This window comes from Mandrillus leucophaeus, unplaced genomic scaffold (genome assembly GCF_000951045.1).
Source record: "Mandrillus leucophaeus isolate KB7577 unplaced genomic scaffold, Mleu.le_1.0 Scaffold325, whole genome shotgun sequence".
NCBI classification, from domain to species: Eukaryota; Metazoa; Chordata; class Mammalia; order Primates; family Cercopithecidae; genus Mandrillus; species Mandrillus leucophaeus.
This window is the reverse complement of record NW_012103421.1, coordinates 1,751,901-1,771,997: the sequence shown is the minus strand read 5'-3', so window position 1 is coordinate 1,771,997 and position 20,097 is coordinate 1,751,901. Positions and strand designations below refer to the sequence as shown.

Genomic DNA, 20,097 nt, shown 5'->3' with positions numbered 1-20,097 from the left:
CAGTCTGTCCAGGTGTGCTCCCTCCCCAGGCCCCAGGAAGGCGGGTACAGGGGCCAGCAGCTGCACCCACCCCACCCTCCTTCCCACCCACATGCCGAAGGGTGGCCAGAGGCAGGCAGGTGGGCGAGTCCAGGCGGCGGCTGAGTCAGTGTGTGAGGAATGTTCTGGCCGCTCCCAGCTGCGCCCTGCCCCTACCTGCCCCCACCTCACCTTCGTCCCCAGGCGCTGTGGCCCTGAGCCCCTGCCAGGAATGCACCTTTAGCTGAGGCCTGCTCAGTGAGCTCCCCCAACAGCCAGCCCTGCTCCTCGCCCCACGACCCTGCAGACCCCTCTGGGCTTCCATGTTCCTGGGGGCTGCAGTGAACATGCTCCATCTGCATGGCTGGAAACCACAGTGGGCCCCAGCTGTGGTGGGTCCTGGGGTAGGGGCAAGGAAGTGATGGGACCGCAGAGATGAGACCCCCAGGGATGGGATGGGACCCCCCAGGCAGGGCCCAGGGTCCAGGACCCGGGAGAGAGAAGCAGGGAGGGAGAGGGCTTCCTGGTGGAGGAGGCATCCTACAGTGGGGGCAAGGGTGCTCTGAGGGCCGGTGAAGGCAGGGACTAGGCTGCCCAGGCCCTGCCTGCTTGGCTGGGGCTGGGGGCTGTGGGGAGGTGGCCAGGAGGCTGGGCCTGGGCAGCTAAACTGGAGCTTTGGCCAGGGTCCAGAGCCTCCCTCCCTCCAGCTTCCTGCCGTGCAGAGCCCTCGCCCCTGGCCACCCTAGGCTGCTTCCTTGCCCAGGCAGACCCAGCACTGGTTGCTGCCAGGCAGATGGGGTACCGGGCAGGGGCTGGAGGGGCCGCCCTCCCAGCTGACCCAGCCTCCTGGGCCGCTTCCTCCAAACCAGCAGGGTGGAAAGATGGGGCACCCACCAGACTCTCCCAGTGCCCTGGCCCCAGCTGGTACCACAGCTATACCTGGGCTTATTCCAGACCTCATCGCCGGGACCCCTTGTGAGTTGTGGGACTCCCAAGAGGGGTGTGGGGATAACCCAGCCAAGTGGGGGCTGCAGCTGTCCATAGATGCACTCAGCCCAGCCTCTACCCCAGGGCCCCGCTGGGCTCTCATTGCAGGCGCCCTTGCCGCGGGCGTCCTCGTCGTCTCCTGCCTCCTCTGTGCTGCCTGCTGCTGCCGCCGCCGCCACAGGAAGAAGCCCAGGGACAAGGAGGCGGTGGGTCTGGTCAGTGCCCGTGGCACCACCACCACCCACCTGGTGAGGAGTGGCTCCTTCTCGCTCAGTCCAGAGAGGGCTCGAAATCCAGGTTCCAGAGCCCAGGGCGGCGAGGCGAGTTCAGCCCCGGGGACGGTTTAGCCCCCACAGAGGCAGGGGCGGCGAGGGCCTTCCTGGCAGGGAAAGTGGGTGAACAGAGGTGAGGAGGAGGTCACGCAACAGGGGCTGCTCCATGGGCCCAGGGGAGCCACAGCGGGTTCTTGAGGAAGGCAAGGGATACCACAGACCCCACGTTTGAGGTGGGTTTGGCCGGTCTCACACAGCACACAGCGAAGCCGAGGGTTTGTGCCTGTCAGGTGGCCTGGCCTGTCATGTAGTGCTGCCCGGGAGCCCAGGGCTCTGATGGGGCATGATGCCAGCACCACCTGCCCCTTGTCCCGACTCACTCCAGGTGCAGCCTGATGTGGATAGCCTGGAGTCCAGTCCGGGGGGCGCTCAGCAATGGGGGCGCCTGCAGCTGTCCCTGGAGTACGACTTTGGAAGCCAGGAGGTGAAGGACCTTGCTGTGCAGGACCAGCGGTTCTGCGAGTTTCCGGAAGGGGTGATGGGTGGAGTGCAAATCCTGTGCCCTGGGTGGTGGGGAGCTGACAGGGCAGGGGCCCTTGGCTGAGCCCACCCCCCTGGCTCCCAGATCAGGGTGGGCCTGAGGCAGGCAGCCGACCTGAGGCCTGGGGGCACCGTGGACCCCTATGCGCGGGTCAGCGTCTCCACCCAGTCCGGGCACAGACACGAGACAAAGGTGCACCGAGGCACGCTCTGCCCTGTGTTTGACGAGACCTGCTGCTTCCACGTGAGTCAGGGATGGTCGGCTGGGTGGGCCTGGACAGCTGGGTGGGCCTGGGCTGGGGCAGCAGGGCCTGGCTCACGCCGCTGCCTCAGATCCCGCAGGCGGAGCTGCCGGGGACCACCCTGCAGGTGCAGCTTTTCAACTTCAAGCGCTTCTCGGGGCATGAGCCCCTGGGTGAGCTCCGCCTGCCACTGGGCACCGTGGATCTACAGCACGTTCTGGAGCACTGGTACCCGCTGGGTCCGCCGGCTGCCACTGAGGTGAGGCGCTGATCACCAGGTCACAGCCCAAGGCAGAGCTGGCAGGGCCCTGAGGCCTGGTGGGCAGCAGCTGCGGGAGCCTGAACCCCAACTCGGCCAGAATCACCCTCCCGGGCTGAAGCCCCTCTTGCTGCCCGCAGCCCGAGCAGGTGGGAGAGCTGTGCTTCTCTCTCCGGTACGTGCCCAGCTCAGGCCGGCTGACCGTGGTGGTGCTGGAGGCTCGAGGCCTGCGTCCAGGACTGGCAGGTGAGGGTCACACCTGCCCATACTGGTGTACAGAGCGGGGCTTGTGCTCGGCCCTGAGCCCTGGGATGCCCCTTCGGCACCTCTTACCCTCTCAGAGCCCTACGTGAAGGTCCAGCTCATGCTGAACCAGAGGAAGTGGAAGAAGAGAAAGACAGCCACCAGAAAGGGCACGGCTGCCCCCTACTTCAACGAGGCCTTCACCTTCCTGGTGCCCTTCAGTCAGGTCCAGGTGGGTCTCCGGGAGGCAGGGGCAGAGCGGGACCCAGTGCCGGACCACGACGACCACAGTCTTTCTCCTCCAACTCCGACACATGGCCTGTCTCTGCACAGAATGTGGACCTGGTGCTGGCCGTCTGGGACCGCGGCCTGCCGCTCCGGGCTGAGCCCGTGGGCAAGGTGCACCTGGGTGCCCGGGCCTCGGGGCAGCCCCTGCAACACTGGGCAGACATGCTGGCCCACGCCCGGCGGCCCATTGCCCAGTGGCACCCCCTGCAGCCAGCCAGGGAGGTGGACCGCGTGCTGGCCCTGCAGCCCCGCCTGCGCCTGCACCTGCCCTTGCCCCACTCCTGAACGCGCCGCGTGCCTCGGTCTCCCCGCTGAGCCCAGGCACTTGCCCAGGCCGCCCTGCAGGACCACTGCAATAAACGCCTTCTCCTGCCACTGTGTGTCCGGCTGGAGCCTGGAGGGGATGCAGAAACAGGGCCTGGCTCCACTCGCCAGGGCCCCCCCACAATGACAGGGGAGGGGCTCCTCTCCAGAGTCAGCCAGGCCCTGAGGCCTCTGACTGGTCCCTGCCGGACCCTCCGGTAGGGGTGGGAAACCTGCCCACGAGCACCGATCCCCACCCCTGGGCCACGTGGGAAGACCTGGGAGGTGGGGGCCAGAGAGTCGGGACCACATGGGATGGGGCGAGCTAGAGCCAGCCCTGTAGGGACACAGTGGGCAGTGGTGTTTGGGGGCCTGTGAGCGTGGAGGGAGGACCCCCAGCACCTCAGAGACCAGCACTGCAGGGCCTTCCCCACATGAGCAGCAGGGGGCAGCAGATGCCTTCGGAAGTTGCTGGGGCCTTTAGGGGCTCAGTCCTGGCCGGATGCCCCTCCCAGGCCCCACACATCTGGGCTGCCTTAGCGGCTGGAGCCTCCACGCTGCTGTTTCCTCTGATCCTCCCCATGGGGCTGCGAAGCCGGCAGGGCTGGGGCCAACAGCCCCCACTCCGAGAGGGTGCCAAGTCACGGTCCAGGGGGCCTCTGCAGGGCGGGGGCCTGGGGGCTGGGGGGGTGAGGGCCGCCTCAGGGTCTGAGTGAGAAGGCAATGCCAGGCCTGCCCGGGCAGCCAGGCGGGCCCCAAGCCCCCGCAGGTCAGAGAGGCTCCCAAGGCAGGTGGTGCCACTCTCCTTAGGTTGAAGGATGTGTTCCAAGTCACCCGGCGAGGGGACAGTTCCAGGAAGGCTGGGAGGGGCCCAGAGGCACATGCGGCGTGCCCCTCACTCCTGGTCCTGCTCCCCAGGCAGGGAGATAGCATCACGCAAGGAGGGGGCAGCCCGCCAGCCCTCGGCCGACGTGGCGGAGCCTGGAAGGCCACGTCTGGAAGTCCAGGCCTCACCCCGGGAGCCAGGCTTGCCGAAGGGGGTCAGGCCTGGGCTGAAGTGGGAAACGGCCCGTTGCAGGGGCTGAGTGGGGAAGCTGGCCCAGCAGGGAGAGGCTGTGGCTGTCACCCAGCAAGCAGCCAGGTCGGTGGGCTGGACGCTGACCTCGGGCGAGATGGGCTGAGGCGAGGTGTGGATCCTTGCAGTGACCCCTCAGCTGACCCAAGCCGTGTGCCCAGCCGAGGCCACAGGCAAAGCCAGGCACACTGTCCTCAGGCTCCTTACAAGAACAACAGAGGCATCTCCAGCGCGTCACCAAGCCCTAAATAGAGCAGCCCAGCCATGGCATCCCCCACCAAGACTTCTTGGACTGGGCGGCAGCACGCGGCCAGGCCAGGCGGCCGGACAGGTGGGGAGGTCTCTGCGGCTCTCCGCGCCCCCATTGGTCTGAGGAGGACTCCATGCCCTTTCTGAGCAGGGGCCCAGCCTGGGGGAGGCCATTTATACCCCTCCCCCTGGGCCCACCAGCCCAACTCACTGCTGCCGGCCTGACCTCGCTCCCAGCCCTGCTGCCCAGATTCTAGGTGAGGCCCAGCCCGGCCCACCAAGGCCGGGGCACAGGATGTGGCTCGAGCTAGTTGAGGGAGGACTCCCTGGGGCAGGGGTCTGGGGGCCTGGGGGATGCCGCCAGCAGCCCTCTTTGGGGGCCTGCACGGATCCGGGAGTGAGAAGGAGAGGCTTGGGGAGGCAGCTCTAGTGCGAGGCAGGTTCTAGACAGGCCCTGACCACCAGGCTTCATCTCTGGGGACCCTGGAAGGAGAGTTTAGGGGTCAAGAAACCCCAGAACCTGAACCCCCAGGCCAAACTGAGGAGCGATTTCTTCCACGCACTTAGGCCCAAAGCCAAAGACAGAGGGTTAAAAATAACAGCGTCACTGAGGAGGCCACCTGTGCTGGCCCATCCCGCCCTCCCTCGGGGACAGCTGCAGCTCCTCAGGCTATGCCTGGGACATTTTGGGAACACTTTCTCCTCTTACTTCTCACCCTGGGGAATTCCAAGACATTGTCCTTGAAGGAGGTGAGAGTAGGGGGTGGGAGGGAGGGGCTGTCATCGGGAGGCCTGAACCCCTCACCACCTGATGGTCACAGGCATCGCGGCGGCAAGGGCCCGGCCAACACCCCTGCCTTCCTCTCCCCACAGGCTCCAAGCTCAGGACCTCAGGATGGGAGAGTAAGTAGCACCCCTGTACCCCCATACAGTGACCCTGCCCACCTCCTGCCCTGTCCACCCCATCACACGCTCCGACCCCGCCAGACATGGCCCTAACCTCTGTCTTCTCTCCCCGTCCTGCCTGCGTCCTCTCTCCCTGGACAGTGAGGAGGTAAGTACTTGCTGGGGGCTCAAAACAGGACGAGGAGGGAGCTCCCCCAACTCAGGATAGGTCATCGGTCACAGCCTCAAGGCCCTAAGGCCCAGGGAAGATGGCCCGGCCCTCCCCGCTGGCAAAAGTGCCCCACCCACCCACCAAGACGTAGCCGAAAGAGAGGAAGTGGCTGCCCCGAGCCTTCTGGGGCAGGGGAAGTGCGGCTGTGGCCTGGTCACAGGGGAATCACTTCTTCTTTCTGATTCCTGCACTTCCTGCCCCTACCTCGCCGGCCAACCTGCCCCCAACTGGCCTTGAGGCCTCCTCTCCCCCAACCTCTGGCCTCCCAGCACCATGTGCCACCTGGGCAAAGTGTCACACACCACACAGCGTGTCCCAGAGCAAGGTCTGGGGCCAGTGAGGCCCAGACTGCCCATCATGGCCTCGGGAGCTCCCAGGCTCCGCTGGTCCCTGAGCCGGAGCCCCTGACCTGGCCAGGGAGCCTGGAGAGGGGTGGGGGTGCTCCAGGCCTGGAGGCCCTGACTCAACCCCCTGTCCCCTGCCCTGCAGAAGCGGAACAGGGCCATCACGGCCCGCAGGCAGCACCTGAAGGTAGGTGTGGGCTCCCCGGGGGCCGCCCAGGTGGGTCTGCAGGGGGGCCAGCTGCAGCCCCCTCACCGCCTGCCCCGCCACAGAGCGTGATGCTGCAGATAGCGGCCACAGAGCTGGAGAAGGAGGAGAGCCGCCGCGAGGCCGAGAAGCAGAACTACCTGTCAGAGCATTGCCCGCCACTGCACATCCCGGGCTCCATGTCAGAAGTGCAGGTACTGGCCCCTCCCCGGCCGCCTCGCCTCCCCAGCAGCAGGCCTGCCTGCTACCTCAGTTTCCCCACTTTTGTCAAGAGGGCCAGCGGGGTGGTCAGGGCAGGGGCAGGTGACCATGGCTGCCAAGTGTCAAGACGGTCACCGGCCCCCACACCCGCCCCTAGGAGCTCTGCAAACAGCTGCACGCCAAGATCGATGCGGCTGAAGAGGAGAAGTATGACATGGAGGTGAGGGTGCAGAAGAGCAGCAAGGAGGTGAGTGGTGGGCGCAGGCGGGCAGCAGGCGGGCAGGCAGTGGCCCAGCGGGCAAGTGGGCGGGCCAGGGAGGCCGAGGCCACCAGGACCTCAGGCTTCCACCTGGCTCTCCTGCCCACAGCTGGAGGACATGAACCAGAAGCTGTTTGATCTGCGGGGCAAGTTCAAGCGGCCCCCGCTGCGGAGGGTGCGCATGTCAGCTGACGCCATGCTCAAGGCCCTGCTGGGCTCCAAGCACAAGGTGTGCATGGACCTGAGGGCCAACCTGAAGCAGGTCAAGAAGGAGGACACAGAGAAGGTATGTGCCGCGGGGGGAGCACCACCACACCTGCCCTGCCAGGGGAGCACCTCCCACACCTGCCCTGTCCCTGGGGAGCACCTCCCACACCTGCCCTGCCAGGAGCCCTGCACCACTGCCCCTTCAGGGTGCCATGCAGGCGACACTCCACTGCCCAAAGCAGAGGGTAAACTGAAGCTGAAGGTGGTGTGGACCAGGGTGCACGCATAAGTGGGTGGGCCTGAGCTCTCTCCTGCCTTCCCCTCCACAGGAGCGGGACCTGCGAGACGTGGGTGACTGGAGGAAGAACATCGAGGAGAAGTCTGGCATGGAGGGCCGGAAGAAGATGTTTGAGTCCGAGTCCTAGGCTACTCACTGCCCCCACGCCTGCCCCGGTGCCCGGCTCGCAGCAGAACATACTAGGGGGATGCACCCAGAGCCTGCCAGGGAGGGCTGGCCTCACCCCCTCTGTCAATAAAGGATTTGAATCCCCGTGGCTGGTCTGGTCTGGCTCTCCCCAGCTTCATCGGCCGTGCTCTGGACCCCCGCATCTGTGGCCTGCAGTGTGGTCAGTGGCCAGCGGGGAAAGCCCGGGAGGAGGCCACACGGGGCCTGGGGATTTCAGGCTGGGAGGGAAGCTGCTTCCAGCAAGGAGGTGAGCCTGGGAAGGCCCCTACAGGGGAATCCACCCCAGGCTGCATGGGGCTGGTTGGTGAGGGCCCTGATAGGTCCCTTGGCGTTCCTGGGGCTCGGCCTGGGCACGTCCAACACGCAGGGCTGGGGACGGAGGCTGTGGGACCGAGCCAGGTCTGGGTGGGAGTTCCCGAGATGAGCAGGTCTCCCATTTGCACAGTCATCCAAAGGCCCTGCCGGGGCTCCAGAGAGATCCACACATGTGACACACGCATAGCCGCCGCAGTGCTGGGGGCGGCCCCCTATTCCTCCCAAGCTGCCCCTCCTCAGGGAGCTCATCTGAGGCAGGAAGCCAAGGGCTACATTAGACCCCAGGCTGCTGTCCACATGTGCCCACCCCCAGATCCTCCTGCTCATCCCCATCCCACATCACTTTAGGGGCAGACCCCCAGCCCCGGGGCCTCCCTGCTTTTCCTATCTGCCCCCTGCCCTGAGGGCTGAGGCCTGAGTTGGGGGTAGGGCTGGGCACGGGGAGCGTGGAGGGGCGAGCCTGCATGGCGGGCCGTGACCAGGCCAAATTGGTAGTCTCCGGGCTGGGGACCAGCATGGTGCTGGGGGCTGGCCGGCCTGGTCACTGGTCCTTACCGCCACCCTGAAAGGCAGGCTGTGTCACTCCTCACCATGCCAGGGGACCAAGAGACCTGTGCCCATCGGGCAGGGGCTGGTCCTGGCCCTGACCTGGCCCCAGTGCAGTTCCCAAGTCTTTTTTCCACTCAGCCCCAAGATCCCAGCCCCATCTGGCCACCAAGGACAAGGCAGTTGACAGGTCCTGACAAGACCGGTGACAGCAAGGCCTCGTTATCAGCCCTGCTCTTTGAAGGTTGACAGAGCAGGCACGCCAAGGTCCCTGTGCTCTGATCTGCTCTGGGGAGCTGCCAGCCCGCGCTCTGCCCTTGTCCCTGTGCTCTGATCTGCTCTGGGGAGCTGCCAGCCCGCGCTCTGCCCTTGTCCCCGGGAGGTCTGTTCGACTGATCTGCCGGAGGTAGGACGTGCAGCAGCAGTTCCGCCTCGGGCTGCCTTGAGGGACTGACGTCAGTGGGCGCCTGGAATGGCCTTGGCTGTGTGCAGTCCCCTGCCCCCCCGGGCACCCTCCAGCCCTGGCACTCAGCTCTGACCTTTTCTGTAGCTGGAGCCCCACGCCAGTCCGAACCCCCCACCCGGGGTTTCTCCCGGAGCCTTCTGTAGGGGAAGGCATGGAGCAGGGCGGCTTGGGGCCAAGGGGGCACTGCCTGGTGGGTGCAGCCATGGTGGAGGTGCATGGCACCCCATGCCAGGATGATGGGACCAGGCACGGCCCAGGGTGTAGGAGGCCGTGGGGCACAGAAGAGACCTGGCCTGTGGGGGGGACGCTGCACAAGGCCAAGCCTCAGCTGTGGCCTGAAGGAGGACAAGTGCGGAGGCAGAGGGTGCTGCAGGCCGGAGCACGTCGCATACAGAACCAGGCGGGCAGCAGGCAGAGCAAGGGACAGGCGGCCGTGGGGCCTGACCTCGGACTCCTTGCAGGGGACACAGCAGCTTTCCAGAGCCTGTGCCCACCGGGAAAGGGGGCTGGACCCGAACCCACAGGGCATTAGAGGAGTGTGGCAGAGGAGCTGGGGTAGGAGCATCACACCTGGCTCCCAGCCTCAAGACTCAACTCGGCCGGGGCAGACGTGCTATGCGGGAGGATAATCTTTTTTATTTCAAAGCAAGGAAACGTTGAACACAAACACGAAATTCCAAAGAGTGACCCTCTGGGGTGGGTGGGGTGGGGGCAGAGCAGGGGCGGAATGGAGAGGACCCCTACGCTGATGTAGGTTTGGGGAATGTTTTAATTCTTGGGCTAGATAGTAGATGCACGGGTGTTTGTTAAATTTCCAACAAATGAGTGAGGGAGTAAATGAAGGAGTAAGTGAGAGGCCTGTGGAAAGCAAGCCAGCAGATATCAAACCGGCGCCCCCTGAGCCCGGCTCCTTCCCCCTCGGGTGATGCTGGTGTCCCTGCTGGAAGTGAGGCCTGCGGCCAGTGCTGCGTGTGGCTGTCCCCCAGCTCTGCATTCTAGAAAGACTTCAGCAGGGTGGAGCACAGAGCAAGTCACCGCTGGGTCGGGGGAGTGAGGAACGGAGACATGGAAGAGGCTGGGTCCCCAGGACTTGTTGGCTGAGGGACGTGAGGAAGGCAGGCACCTGCTGGGGGCACGGGTGGGCAGGGACTGTTCTCCAGGGCAGGAGCCCTGAGAAAGTAGCTTTGGGAGGAGGTGAGCCACTCACTTTGGGGCTGCTGGGTTTGGGGGCCCTGTGGAAATTCCTAGGGGAGAGCTGGCCCAGGCAGCCGGAGCCGTGCTGGGCTGGAGATGTGGATGTGGGTGTCCTGGGTGGTGAGCCGATGGGCAGAGGTGCCCAAGGCCAGGGCGAGAGGAGAGGAGGGGGAGGGTGGGGACAGCCAGGGCAGCTGGGGCAGCCACCACGAGCCCCAGGGTAGTCCCAGAAGAGGAGGGGGACAGGCCCAGGGCAGGGGATGTGGGCAGGCCTGTGCATGACTCCGGAGGTCAGGGAGGACATGGCCTCTGAAGTCCTGGGTAACCCGTGCTGGGCTGTGGCCAGGAAGGGGTTGGGGAAGACTGGGCACAGTGGGCCAAGGAGGGAGGGGTGGGAGGAAGTGCACGGGGCACCCCTGGAAGTTGCGGCTGCTGGAGACAGAAGGCAGGGGTTCCTCGGGGAAGGCAGGCGTGGGTGCAGGGCAGGTGTGGGTGCTTCTGCACACGTGGGCGTTTCCTGCTCTGAGACTGAGCCACCCAGACGCAGACACCCCAGTATCAAGGAGCACATCAGGCCCCAGGCCCTGTTCTCTAAAACCATCCTCCCCTGAAGGACCCAGGGCTCCTCGGAAGAAGGGTTGACTGCAGGGCGGGGCAGGAAACGTGCAGGAAGAGCCTGCCATGTCCTTTCTGCTAGGAGGCCGCGGTGACGCAGAGGGCCTGCCCTGTGCCCCCGCCGATGGGAGCGGCCATCAGGACACAGACTGGCAGACAAGATAACACGCAGCGTCCGCGGCGAACGTGCTCAAGTTCACGGCTGCACTGTGGTTACACAAAACATCTGCATTCCAAGGAAACAGACCTTAAAGTCTTTAGGAGGAAAGGAGGGAGACAGAGAGGCAGAGAGACGGAGACAAAGAGAGAGAGACAGAGACAGAGAGACACAGAGACGGAGACAGAGACACAGAGACAGAGACAGAGAGACACAGAGACAGAGAGACAGAGAACAAGAGACAGAGAGAGACAGAGACCGAGAGGCAGAGAGGCAGTGAGACAGAGGCAGAGAGAGAGATAGACAGAAACACACAGAGACAGAGAGACAAGAGACAGACAGACAGACAAAGACACAGAGGCAGAGAGACACAGAGACAGAGAGACAGAGACAGACAGAAAGATAGACAGAGATGGAGAGACACAGAAACACAGAGACAGAGAACAAGAGACAGAGAGAGACAGAGACCGAGAGGCAGAGAGGCAGTGAGACAGAGGCAGAGAGAGAGATAGACAGAAACACACAGAGACAGAGAGACAAGAGACAGACAGACAGACAAAGACACAGAGGCAGAGAGACACGAACAGAGGCAGACAGAGAAAGAGAGAGAGATTCAGAGAAACAGAGAGAGGCTGACAGGCGGAGAAGCAGGGGTCGAATGGCAAAGTGGACGTGTGCCCTGGGTGAGGGGGGTACAGATGCACCTTGTCAAATTCTTATTCTTGAAACTTATCTGTGGGTTTGAAATTATTTCCCCCAAAGCTAAACTTTTCTTTAAACGTTAAAGCAATACAATTTGTAAGCAACAACAAAAACAGACGACATGAAAACCACCACAAGTTAACAGAGAGGACCTCACAGGGCTCAGGTGTGGGTAGAAAGGTGCCCCAGAGGGTGTGGGGGACTTCGGGGGTGGTGGGGGAGGCTGAGGACTGCGTGTGTGCCCCTGGCTGAGGGCCAAGGGCGGGGCTGGGTGCCAGGCCTCCGGGGACACCTTGGTTAGGGTTGGGGTTAGGTTTAGGGCCAGGGATCCAAGGCTGGAAAGTTGCCCTTCAGGGACAGCAGGAGGGAGGCCCGGATGCCCTGGGCAGGGTGGGCGCTGGGTGGAGCTAGGACGAGGCAGGTCACGGGGCTTTGTTCTCTCTGCAGGGCTGAATTCAGAGGGGCTTCCCCCTGACCTTCACCCTCACACACTCGGTCAAGGGGAAGCCAGGAGTGGGGTCCCAGAGGGGGACACAGAGCTCTCCCATGAATGTCCACCTGCTGGACCCCCTGTGTGGTCCTCAGGGGTTCACTGGGCCTCCACTGAGGGGCCCCAGGATCAGGGCTGGGCTTCACGCTCTCTCCCCAGCTGTGCCTCACCCCTGACCTGTCCAGCCCTGTGTCCTTTTTGTTCCCCTGGCACCGGCTGTGCCTGGGCCCAGACGCCACCTTTGCAGGCCGGTGCCTGGCTCCAGCCATCCTTGGAAAGCTGAGCCCGGCACTTGCCAGACCTCACCCACTCCTCCGGCTCCAGCTCTCACCAGACGGCCCTGGAGCCCAGGGTTCGAGCTGCCTCTGTGGCTCAGCCCCCACTCCACCCCAACGGGGTGCCCAGCCTTGGTTTACCCAGACGTACGATGAACATGGAGATGAGAGCGTCTGCCTCACTGGACCATCTGGTAGGCATGGACCCGGCTGGCACCTCCTGCCTCCCTAAGCTCCTCGCCTACCATGCCCCCCAGAGTCAGCCCGACTCTCCCCCAGCCCCAGCAAGGCCTGGCTCGGCCCCCTGTACCACCCAGCTGCAGGATATCACACCAGGACCGCCAAGCCTGCCTCTGCCCCAGGCCTGGAAGCTTCTCCCCAGACTCTCCCTGTGGCCGTCTCCTTCACACCCTTTAGTTCCGGCATGGTCACCTCCTCCGTGAAGCCCTCCGTGAGTCCCCCAGCCATCTCTGTGACTTCTCCTGGTTATTTTCCAGAATGACCATGGGCTTGTTTTTTCATTTGTTCACTGTTTGTCTCTTCCCCTGGGAGGGAAACTCCACAAAGTCGGGGACCTGGAGTTATTTGCAGCTGTGTCAGCGCTGGTGGGGCAAGCGGCTAGCTTACACCCATGACGGGACCTGGGGACAGGGATAGGCGTCTGCATGGGGATTGTCTAACAGTCCCTACAGGACGCTGGGGCCACCATGTACACTGGGGTCCTCCGGCAGCCAGCGTCCCCCGTTGTGCGGGGCTGGTCGTGACCAACCAGGAAGCTCCCCGGATCCCCCTGTTGCTTCCGCCTCCTGCAAGCACCTCTGTCCCCTCGACAAGCACAGCCTGGCCCCAGGGCCTCCCCCTCTCCTGGCCCCGTCACCCCCACCTCCTCACCACCCCCTCCCATCTCCCTTTGCTCCCCGTCCTTGCCAGGCTGCTCTTGACTCCCTGTCCCCTCCTTGAGCCATCGGGAAGGCCTGGGTCCTTGCAGGCCCGAGTCTCTGCAGCCGCCCCTCCAGTAGGCCGCCAAGAATCATCACGGCATCGGGCCGGGCAGTTTCCACAAGCTTCCTCCTCCTGATCCTCCCCTCCGCCCCCTCCACCAAGCCCCAAAATCTTTCACTCACACCCCAAATCACCCGGGCCCCCCACCTCAAACCAGAGGCCACTGGGGCAGAATCCAGCAGTTATCACCGCCCTCTCATGAAGTGTCCCACGCCCCCCAGAGCACATGTCCACAGTGAGGCCCTTCACGGCACTCAGGTTCGCTCCCTGCCTGCAGGTCCCAGCCAGCCCTGCTCTCACTGTAGGTTGAGTTTCTCATGAGTGAAGGCCCCAGTCACTCTGATGCCACCAAATAGTGGAGACAAAACCAAGCTCTAAAGATTTTAAAAGAGAGAGAGTGGAAAAAAAAAAAAAAAAAAGGAAGGCCAGGTGTGGTGACTCACGCCTTTAATCCCAGGACTTTGGGAGGCTGAGTGGGGGCCTCGAGCTCAGGAGTTTGGGACCAGCCTGGGCAACAAAGTGAGACCCCGTCTCTACAAAACAACATAAAAATTAACCTGGTGTGCTGATGTATGTCTGTGGTCCCAGCTAGGGAGGCAGAGCGACTGAGGCAAGAGAATCGCTTGAGCCCGGGAGGCGGAGGTTGCAGTTAGCCCAGATCACGCCACTGCACTCCAGCTTGGGTGACAGAGCGAGATTCTATCTCAAAAATTAAAGCTTTAAGAATTTAAAGAAAGAAAGAAAAAAAAAGAAAGCCAGGCCGATGGCTCATGCCTGTAACCCCAGGATTTTGGAAGGCCAAGGCGGGTGGAATGAGGCCAGGAGTTTGAGACCAGCCTGGGCAACATAGCAAAACTCCATCTCTACGAAATTTTTTTTTAAGTGAAAAATAAAGTAAAAACTGAAAGCAAACAAGATAAACAGCCAAGCTCTCCGACTCAAGGCCTTTCGTGCCAACCGACGCCCATCTTGTTCGACCCAGCCTGTGTCTCTGCGTCTGCTGGAAATCTTCTGCCCTCGGCTGGCCCTGAACCCTGGGCTCCCCCAGTGCTGCCTCCCCAACCCCCGGCCTGTCCACTCTGCGAGGGGCAGTTCTCTGGTCACTGCCCTCTCCTGGCATCCCTCCGATCCACCCGGCCCCCTCGAAGGCTTCCCCGCCCCTTTCCTGTCTATCTCTGTCTCCACTGAGAGCTTCTCTTCCTCACTCTCTTTACTCCTGGGCCAGATTCCCCAGCTCACCAGTGGCCACGGTCAGTGGAAGGAAAGGGACCAAGGGACCCCAGCTCACGTGCAGGGAGAGGGCACAGCCCCCAGCTTTGCTCCCCACAGCAAACCCCTCCAGCACCTGCGGGTGCCCACAGAGTGATTCACCAGGGAGGGGCGCTGCGGGATGTCCTGTACTGAGGGATGTCCTTTCCCGCCCATGGTGCTAGCACACAGCGTCTCCTGCCCAGGTCTCTCCCAGTTCAGCTGGGACTTCTGCACGCACCTCCAGCCTGCTACACAGGTCCTAACCGCTGGCTTCTCCCCTCAAATCCAGAGCAAGACCCTGCACCACCCAGACATCTGCCTTGTGGCCTCTGCACCTGGAGTGTCCCTGTGTCCTGCCCGCCTGGCACAGACCTCCTCCTGGATGACCCCTCAGGGCTTTGCTGCTTGGCTCCATCCCCTGGAGTCTGATGCCCTCAGCTCGCTCCATCCCAGAATTCAAACTAACTCATCGCCTGACGCAGCCGCTTGCTGGTCCCCATGCTGCTCGCTGGACCCTGCACCAGATTTGGAGACAGGACAACTGAGGGGCCGGAGTCCGCCCTCCACACACCTCCCTTAGAGTTTTAGGAGGGAGTGGCACTGAGGGAAGAAATGATTCTGCATCTCATTCTTGGGTAGACTCTTAGCTCTTCAGAGGAAGGCTATGTTCCTATTTAACCTCCCACCCAGCAGGGCCCACAAGGTCCTCAAACATGCACGGACTGCCCAGGTGCAGTGATTCTTGCTTGCACTCCCAGCATGGGAGTACATGGGAGGCTGAGACAGGAGGATAGTTGGAGCCCAGGAGCTCAAGACCAGCCTGGGAAATATGGCAAGACCCTGTCTGTACACACAAAAATTTTTTTAATTAGCTGGGCATGGTGGTATGTACCTGTGATCCCAGTTACTTGGGAGGCTGAGGCGGGAGGATCACTTGAGCCAAGGAGGTAGAGGCTGCAGTGAGCCTTGGTTGCACCACTGCACGTCAGTCTGGGCAACAGAGCAAGACCCTGTCACACACACACACACAAACACACACACACACAAACACACACACACACACACAAATATGCCCGGACTGCCTGAGGGGTGGCTGGGCCCCTGCTCGGGACACCTCCCCCCTTGCCCATGCCTGCCAGTCCAGGCTGAGTGGAGGGAAGGGCTGGAGGCAGGGGCTTGGCCAGGGAGGGAAGAAGTGAGAAGGGGGTGGACCACATGGACTGGGCACGCTCTGGGATGGTTTTTACTTTTGTTTCTTTGTTAAAATGTTGAGTGATTTGCACATCAACGTGGAGGGTGTACGGAGGAGAGGCTCGGGGGACGGGGAGGAAGGTGGATGGGCCACAAGATAGCGTCTGGGGAGGAGGAGCTGAGTGAGAGAGCAAGAGTCTGCCTTCTCCACGATGGTGATGTGGGCAGGAGAGAGGGCTGGACGGCCACAGGAGGACACCCTGCACCCTGGCTTCCCTGTCCTCTGTGATTCGGGAGGTGAGGGCGCACATCTGCTGAGAAGGCCTCCCAGAGCACCGTGAGCATCCTGGAATGTGGCCTATTCCTCAGCCTGGGTTCCCGGAGAACAGGGCAGGGTTCTCCCACACTGTGGCCTGCTTGCAGGACGCACCACCAGAGCGACTGTCCTGCTGCCCTGCCGCTGCCGTGATGTCGAGCTCCCGCACTCTGGAAGTCCGAGATCCCGGGGTGGACAGGGCTGGTTCTCCCGAGGCCTCTCCCACTGCTGGGGGTCCCAGTGCCCCTTGGTGTGACTGTCCTGTGGATGCCTCACCCTCATCTCTGCTGTCTTCTCATGGGGAGTTCCCCACCATGGGTGTCCATGTCCACATTTCCTCTTTTTGTGAAACGGAGTCTCGCTCTGTCGCCCAGGCTAAAGTGCAGTGGCACGATCTCGGCTCACTGTAACCTCCGCCTCCCAGGTTCATGCCATTCTCCTGTCTCAGCCTCCTGAGTAGCTGGGATTACAGGCGCCCACCACCACACTCGGCTAATTTTTTTTTTTTTTGGTATTTTTAGTAGAGATGGGATTTCACTGTGTTAGCCAGGATGGTCTTGTCTCCTGACCTCGTGATCTGCCCGCCTCGGCCTCCCAAAGTGCTGGGATTACAGGCGTGAGACGCTGCGCCCGGCCCACATTTCCTCTTTTTGTAAGGAAACCAGTCACACTGGATGAGTGGCCACCTCCTCCACCATGACCTCATCCAGCTAATGGCACCTGCAGCCACTCTGCTTCCAAACACGGTCATGCTCCGAGGGACTGGGCTGGGGTAGGGTTAGAACTTCACCATATGAACGTTGTGGGGGGCATGATTCAGCCCCAACAGGGTTGGGTAGGCAGAGGGGAGGAGGGTACACTCTCCAAGCCCCGGGGCAGGCCGATCATCTCCCCAACCTTCAGCTCCAGGGCCTATGGGCCTCCCGCTCTGGCCACGTGGCTTTGTAGACCTGGGGCTGAGCGTGGTTTTGTGCTTTGTGTCTCCCTCTTGAAATTCTTAAGGTTTTTTTGTTTTTGTTTTTGTTTTGTTTTGTTTCAGATGGAGTCTAGATCTGTCGCCCAGGCTGAAGGGCAGTGGCACGATCTTGGCTCACTGCAAACTCCGCCTCCCAGGTTCAAGCAATTCTCCTACTTCAGCTTCCCGAGTAGCTGGGATTACAGGCGTGCGCCACCACGCCTGGCTAATTTTTGTATTTTTAGTAGAGACGGGATTTCACCATGTTGGCCAGGCTGGTGTCAAACTCCTGACCTCAAGTGATCCACCTGCCTCGGGCTCCCAAAGTGCTGGGATTACAGGCGTGAGCCACCGCGCCCGGTCAAAATTCTTAATTTTGAACCACAGGGTCCTGCATTCTTATTTTGCTCTAGCTCCAAAAGTGAGGCAGCCAGTCCAGCCTTCGGGCAGTAGAGGGCGGGATGGGGTGGACCCCGGTCTCCATCTGCCTGTTCTCTTCCTGGCAAGGTTCCTGAAGCTCCCAGCGAAGAGTTTGGGGCTGCCCTTCTGCAGGCCAGGGGAGGGAACTCAAGGGCAGATTGCACCTGCTGACACGGCGTCTGGACGGGTGGGTGAGCAGGATGGCTGCAACCTGGAGGCGAGACCCTACTGCCCCGAGGGGAGCCGTTGCAGGATGGCCTCAGGATGGAGGCTGCATAGTGAGAACTGCAGGGCTGTGCCATGTGCTGCTCTGCAAGGGGGGCTTGGGGGCCCTTAGGGACCCCCAGGGAGGAGGCACGGGGAAGATACAAGCATGACCTATTCATCTCCACAGCGCTGGGCCTGGCCTGGTTCTAGCCCTGCCCATGATCTGGGCCACAGATCCCTCTGGTGCCTCCACTCGTGAGGCTCTGAGTAAGCCTCTGCCGGTCTTTGCGGTGTTTGGTGGGTGGGGGACTCACTGCCTCCCATGGAGGCGGCTCCTGGTTCGGCCCCAGCCTGATGGGCCAACACTCTCCGCCCTGGGCCTTCCCGACCCCTGGCCTCTCTCCAGCCCCTCTTTGCCTCGGGAACCCCTGCAAATCCTTGCTGGTCGGATTTCTCAGGCCCAGCCGCTGGCCAGGGCTCCCTTCTCCCCTTCTCCTGGGCTGAGGTTTCCAACAGGGAAGCCTTCACCTCCTCCGGGGCTGCCCCACTTCGGCCCAGCTTAAGTCCTCCCCTGCCTCAGCTTTTGGGGTCTGGCCCCCGCAGTCATGCCTCCTCCTGACCCTGGAGCCGCTGTGTGGCCACTCACAGAAGCTGAGGGCAGTGAGGGCTGGAAACAGCCTCCATCCCTCCCCTCGGCCCTGCCTGTGCCTCTCGGGAGGGTCCCTGAGGCACCCCCATTAGAGCCTGGGGACACGAACCACTCGGTGGTCAACTCCAGCGCCCAGAGCATGGAGAGCAGGGGCAGCGGGGGGACGAGGCAGCTGCCCAACAGCTCGGCATCAGCCAGGGAGCCCAAGACAGAGCAAGGCACCTGACGGGTAGGATGCAGGGGCATCCCGGGCACAGCCCCTAAAGCCACCTGGAACCCACAGCCATTTGGGGTGCTCAAGGCAATGACCCCAGGCTTTGAGAAAAGGTTCCACCAAGTTCCATAAGCACCTGTAGGAGAGCCGGCCTCTGGGGAGATTTCACCCAAAGAGGCTACAACGCTCACATGGTGCTTATGGGATCACAGACGTGCTTGTCCCTGACGCTGCAGGAGAACCAGCCACTCACAGCTGAACCTGGTGGCCAGAGCTACTAGCGGGGACCAGGGGCAGCATGCCCCGCGCCCTCCCAGCCTTGACGAGCTGCCTGAGGCCATCTGGGCCCTTGCACCCCGTCTCCGTCCCCCAGGCCCCTGTAACTTGCTTAACGCTTCCTGAGAGGTGGTTTGGTTTTTTGGTTTTTTTTTTCTTCCTCTCCTCTTGTAGCAACAGATTAAAAAACAACAACACCCCGACCCAAGCCATGATAGGTTCCAAACCTCAACCTGCCGCCGGAAGGGGGAAGTGAAACCCGGCGGGGGGTGGGGGCTCCGAGGCCGCCCCAGAAAGCCCTGAAAGCCACAGCACGTACACCCACTCCAGGAATCTGCCAGCACCCTGTGGGGTCCAGACTACAGGCCGATGGCAGAGGCTTCGAGTGACCCAGGCGCCGAGGAGCGGGAAGAGTTGCTGGGGTAAGGGTCTGTGGCGACACCCAGCGCCCTGTGCCGTGTCCACGGGTGCATAGTTCTTGAGCTGCATGGATGGTGGAGAACGGGGGTGCCTGATGGGGAATCTGGGCTCCTCGATGAGAGAATGTGGATGTCCAATGGGGAAGCTGGGGACCCACAGACAGGTGTCAGGAAGTCTTGCCGGGACCCCCGTCTCATAACAAGGGTGGAGGCCTCTTCTGCCTGCCTCTGTGCCCTGAACTCACTAGGGGAGGCGCGTGGGATCCTAAGCCCATGGTGGATGCCTGAAGCGGGGAGACCCCAAGACGTGGCCTGGACTGCTGGGGAGGAGCTGGGGACTGTGGGCCCTGTTAGCTTGGGAAGAAGCGAGGTGGGGGCTGGGGAGCAGCTGCTCTGGGAGGGGTGGCACTGGCCTGGGCCCAGCCACCTGCCCACAGGACTATCTGAGAGGGGTTAGACTGCCTTGAGGGTCTGGAGGCTGCCAAGCTTGGGGTCCAGCAGGCCTCAAGGCAGGATACCCAAAGCTGCCTCTGACTTGCTGTAAAGGACAAGGCCCAGGATTCTGACAGGTGCCTGTGCTGGGTGCCGGCCACCGTGTGTTGGTTGGGATGGGGACATGAGAGGGCATGGCAGAGGTTGTGTGTGGGACTACCAAGGCCAGAGCTGGGCAGAAAAACCCTGCAGCCAAAGGCCTCCTAATGGGCAGCTGTACTCTGTGGTACCAATGGGCATCCAGCCCTGTGCTGGGGCGGGTGGAGAGGGCTAGGGGCCTGGTAACTGGGCTCCGTGGCAGGGGGGAGCTGCCGGCCAGCAGGCATCCAGGCATCGCAGCTAAGCCTCGCCAGGGGAACCTGAGTTGCCCCCGGTGCAGGTCTTAGAAGAGATGGGGGGGCTCAGGGTGTGGGGTGCGGGGACAGGCAGGGCTTTGAGGGGCAGAGGGGCGACATGCTAATGGTCAGGGGATGGCCCGTGCTGGGGATAGAGGCCAGCCTAGGAGCAGGCCAGCGGGGGCTGTGGCCTGGTGTGCGGAAGGGAAGGTGCTGAGGCCCAGGTCACAGAAAGGGCGTGACACCCGGAGTCACACAGGATGAACCTGAGAGGAGGCCCAGGGTGACGCTCACACACCCCAAAACTGCAGCCAGGGCTGCTACCAGGCTCTGCC

General features: G+C 62.6%; 3 protein-coding genes across 7 annotated transcripts in view; all 3 read left to right on the top strand.

Annotated features, from left to right (window-relative positions):
- The first annotated feature begins 101 nt into the window (after positions 1-101).
- SYT8 (synaptotagmin VIII) lies at positions 102-3,224 on the top strand. 4 transcript variants are annotated; one of them, XM_011988248.1, is made up of 9 exons: positions 102-394; positions 891-993; positions 1,090-1,253; positions 1,663-1,761; positions 1,903-2,061; positions 2,151-2,318; positions 2,459-2,564; positions 2,660-2,793; positions 2,895-3,224. In XM_011988248.1, the coding sequence occupies exons 2-9, from the start codon at positions 900-902 to the stop codon at positions 3,132-3,134; spliced, it is 1,164 nt and encodes a 387-aa protein (XP_011843638.1). In that variant the 5' UTR covers positions 102-394; positions 891-899; the 3' UTR covers positions 3,135-3,224. The 4 variants fall into 4 exon arrangements, with proteins under 4 accessions (XP_011843638.1, XP_011843636.1, XP_011843635.1 ...); XM_011988246.1 differs by having other exon boundaries at positions 102-410; XM_011988245.1 differs by having other exon boundaries at positions 102-410; positions 888-993.
- A 1,456-nt stretch (positions 3,225-4,680) lies between these two features.
- On the top strand, positions 4,681-7,360 carry TNNI2 (troponin I type 2 (skeletal, fast)). Of its 2 annotated transcripts, none has more exons than XM_011988242.1 (8): positions 4,681-4,733; positions 5,350-5,379; positions 5,524-5,530; positions 6,083-6,124; positions 6,208-6,336; positions 6,501-6,590; positions 6,712-6,888; positions 7,139-7,360. In XM_011988242.1, exons 2-8 carry the CDS (start codon positions 5,372-5,374, stop codon positions 7,232-7,234), a joined length of 549 nt encoding a protein of 182 aa, XP_011843632.1. In that variant the 5' UTR covers positions 4,681-4,733; positions 5,350-5,371; the 3' UTR covers positions 7,235-7,360. The 2 variants fall into 2 exon arrangements, with proteins under 2 accessions (XP_011843632.1, XP_011843633.1); XM_011988243.1 differs by lacking the exon at positions 4,681-4,733 and adding an exon at positions 5,180-5,226.
- An 11,337-nt stretch (positions 7,361-18,697) lies between these two features.
- Positions 18,698-20,097, top strand: part of LSP1 (lymphocyte-specific protein 1) — a 39,687-nt gene continuing 38,287 nt past the window's right edge. The window contains exon 1 of the mRNA XM_011988237.1: positions 18,698-18,938. Coding sequence (XP_011843627.1) covers positions 18,886-18,938 — 53 coding nt within the window. The 5' untranslated portion in view covers positions 18,698-18,885. The remainder of the gene's footprint in view (positions 18,939-20,097) is intronic.

Coding starts and splice junctions, on each gene's coding strand:
- SYT8 (XM_011988245.1), top strand. CDS start 342: ATGTTCCTGGGGGCTGCAGTGAACATGCTCCATCTGCATGGCTGGAAA. Junction 994..1,089: donor CCTCATCGCCGGGACCCCTT/GTGAGTTGTGGG, acceptor CCTCTACCCCAG/GGCCCCGCTGGGCTCTCATT. Junction 2,319..2,458: donor GTCCGCCGGCTGCCACTGAG/GTGAGGCGCTGA, acceptor TGCTGCCCGCAG/CCCGAGCAGGTGGGAGAGCT.
- TNNI2 (XM_011988242.1), top strand. Junction 6,125..6,207: donor CCCGCAGGCAGCACCTGAAG/GTAGGTGTGGGC, acceptor GCCCCGCCACAG/AGCGTGATGCTGCAGATAGC. Junction 6,591..6,711: donor TGCAGAAGAGCAGCAAGGAG/GTGAGTGGTGGG, acceptor TCCTGCCCACAG/CTGGAGGACATGAACCAGAA.